Source organism: Salvelinus sp. IW2-2015, unplaced genomic scaffold (genome assembly GCF_002910315.2).
Source record: "Salvelinus sp. IW2-2015 unplaced genomic scaffold, ASM291031v2 Un_scaffold1267, whole genome shotgun sequence".
NCBI lineage: Eukaryota > Metazoa > Chordata > Actinopteri > Salmoniformes > Salmonidae > Salvelinus > Salvelinus sp. IW2-2015.
The window spans coordinates 44,720-45,868 of NW_019942809.1; the positions used below are offsets into that span (position 1 = coordinate 44,720).

At 52.5% G+C, this 1,149-nt stretch overlaps 1 protein-coding gene across 1 annotated transcript in view; it reads left to right on the forward strand.

Annotated features, from left to right (window-relative positions):
* LOC112070259 (dedicator of cytokinesis protein 7) overlaps nucleotides 1–1,149 on the forward strand; it is a 48,903-nt gene that overhangs the window by 24,156 nt on the left and 23,598 nt on the right. Inside the window, 3 exon segments of the mRNA XM_070438892.1 lie at nucleotides 6–238; nucleotides 482–646; nucleotides 869–1,044. Coding sequence (XP_070294993.1) covers nucleotides 6–238; nucleotides 482–646; nucleotides 869–1,044 — 574 coding nt within the window.

Consider the following 1,149-nt stretch of genomic DNA (forward strand, 5'->3'; position numbering starts at 1 on the left):
TCTTAGGACCCCCACCTGGATAAGTTCTTCACCCTGTGTTACGTCCTGGAGGAGTACTCGTTCCCGTTCCGTCTGAAGGACTGTATCATCAGTGAGGCCAATGTGGAGGGTGAGCTGAAGGCCAGCATGACCGGCCTGCGGGGGGCGCTACTCGACACCTGCGTCCGCTTCCTCCACCAGCTGCTCTCCAAACTCATCCTGCTCATCGTCCACCCGCCCGTCATCGCAGGACAGATCGGTGAGTGGCTTGGCGACTTTACAGAGGGCGGCCATCTTAGATTGACTCATCCCTCATGGCCCTTTCAAGATCCTCATCTCTCCCGCAGAAACACTCCTGGTCAAATATTTCTTCCAGATCTAGGATACATTTTTCAAATAATTTACGTCTAGCTTGCCTTGTACAATGGAATAAATGGAACACTCCCAAAAGTGCAAACCCAGGTGTGATCTCTGCCTCTTTTTCTCCATTCCCATCTCTCAGTGAACCTGGGCCGTGCAGCATTCGAGGCYATGTCCCTGCTGGTCAACCAGATCCATAAGAACCTGGAGGGGAACCAGGACCAGCATGGCAGGAACAACCTGCTGGCCTCCTACATCCACTACTGCTTCCACCTGCCCACTGCTGAGCCTGCCATGCCTCCTACTGGTGAGGAATGGAACAGCAGGCACTGAAGATTCACTATATTTCCACACCAGCTGTAAAGATGTAGTCCCAATGCTTTCAAGGAAGAGTATTTTAATCTATCCATKKCTCTGATGTGCTTGGGTGTGATTCATTTAACCTTGTGGTTGGAGAATTCTCACTCAACTACTAAAATGAGCAYAAGTGTGTCTTGGTATCAGTGSCCTCCTCTTCTCCCTGACCCAGGGGGTGCCACCCCGGCCTACGAGCTGCCCATCCAGTACGCCACGTTGTCCAGGGCAACGGCCCGCCCCAGCACCCTGCACCTGGCCCGCTCCAAGAGCATCAGTAACTCCAACCCTGACCTGGCCAGCACMCCCACGTCACCTGACGAGGAGGTGCAGAGRATCATCGSCAGCAAGGTCAGTTCTACCTCCAATACAAATCAAATGGTATTGAATTGAGTTCTCTCATTGGCTCCTCTCCGGTAATACAGCTATCTTAGACATTGCCTCTTTCCTGTCTAG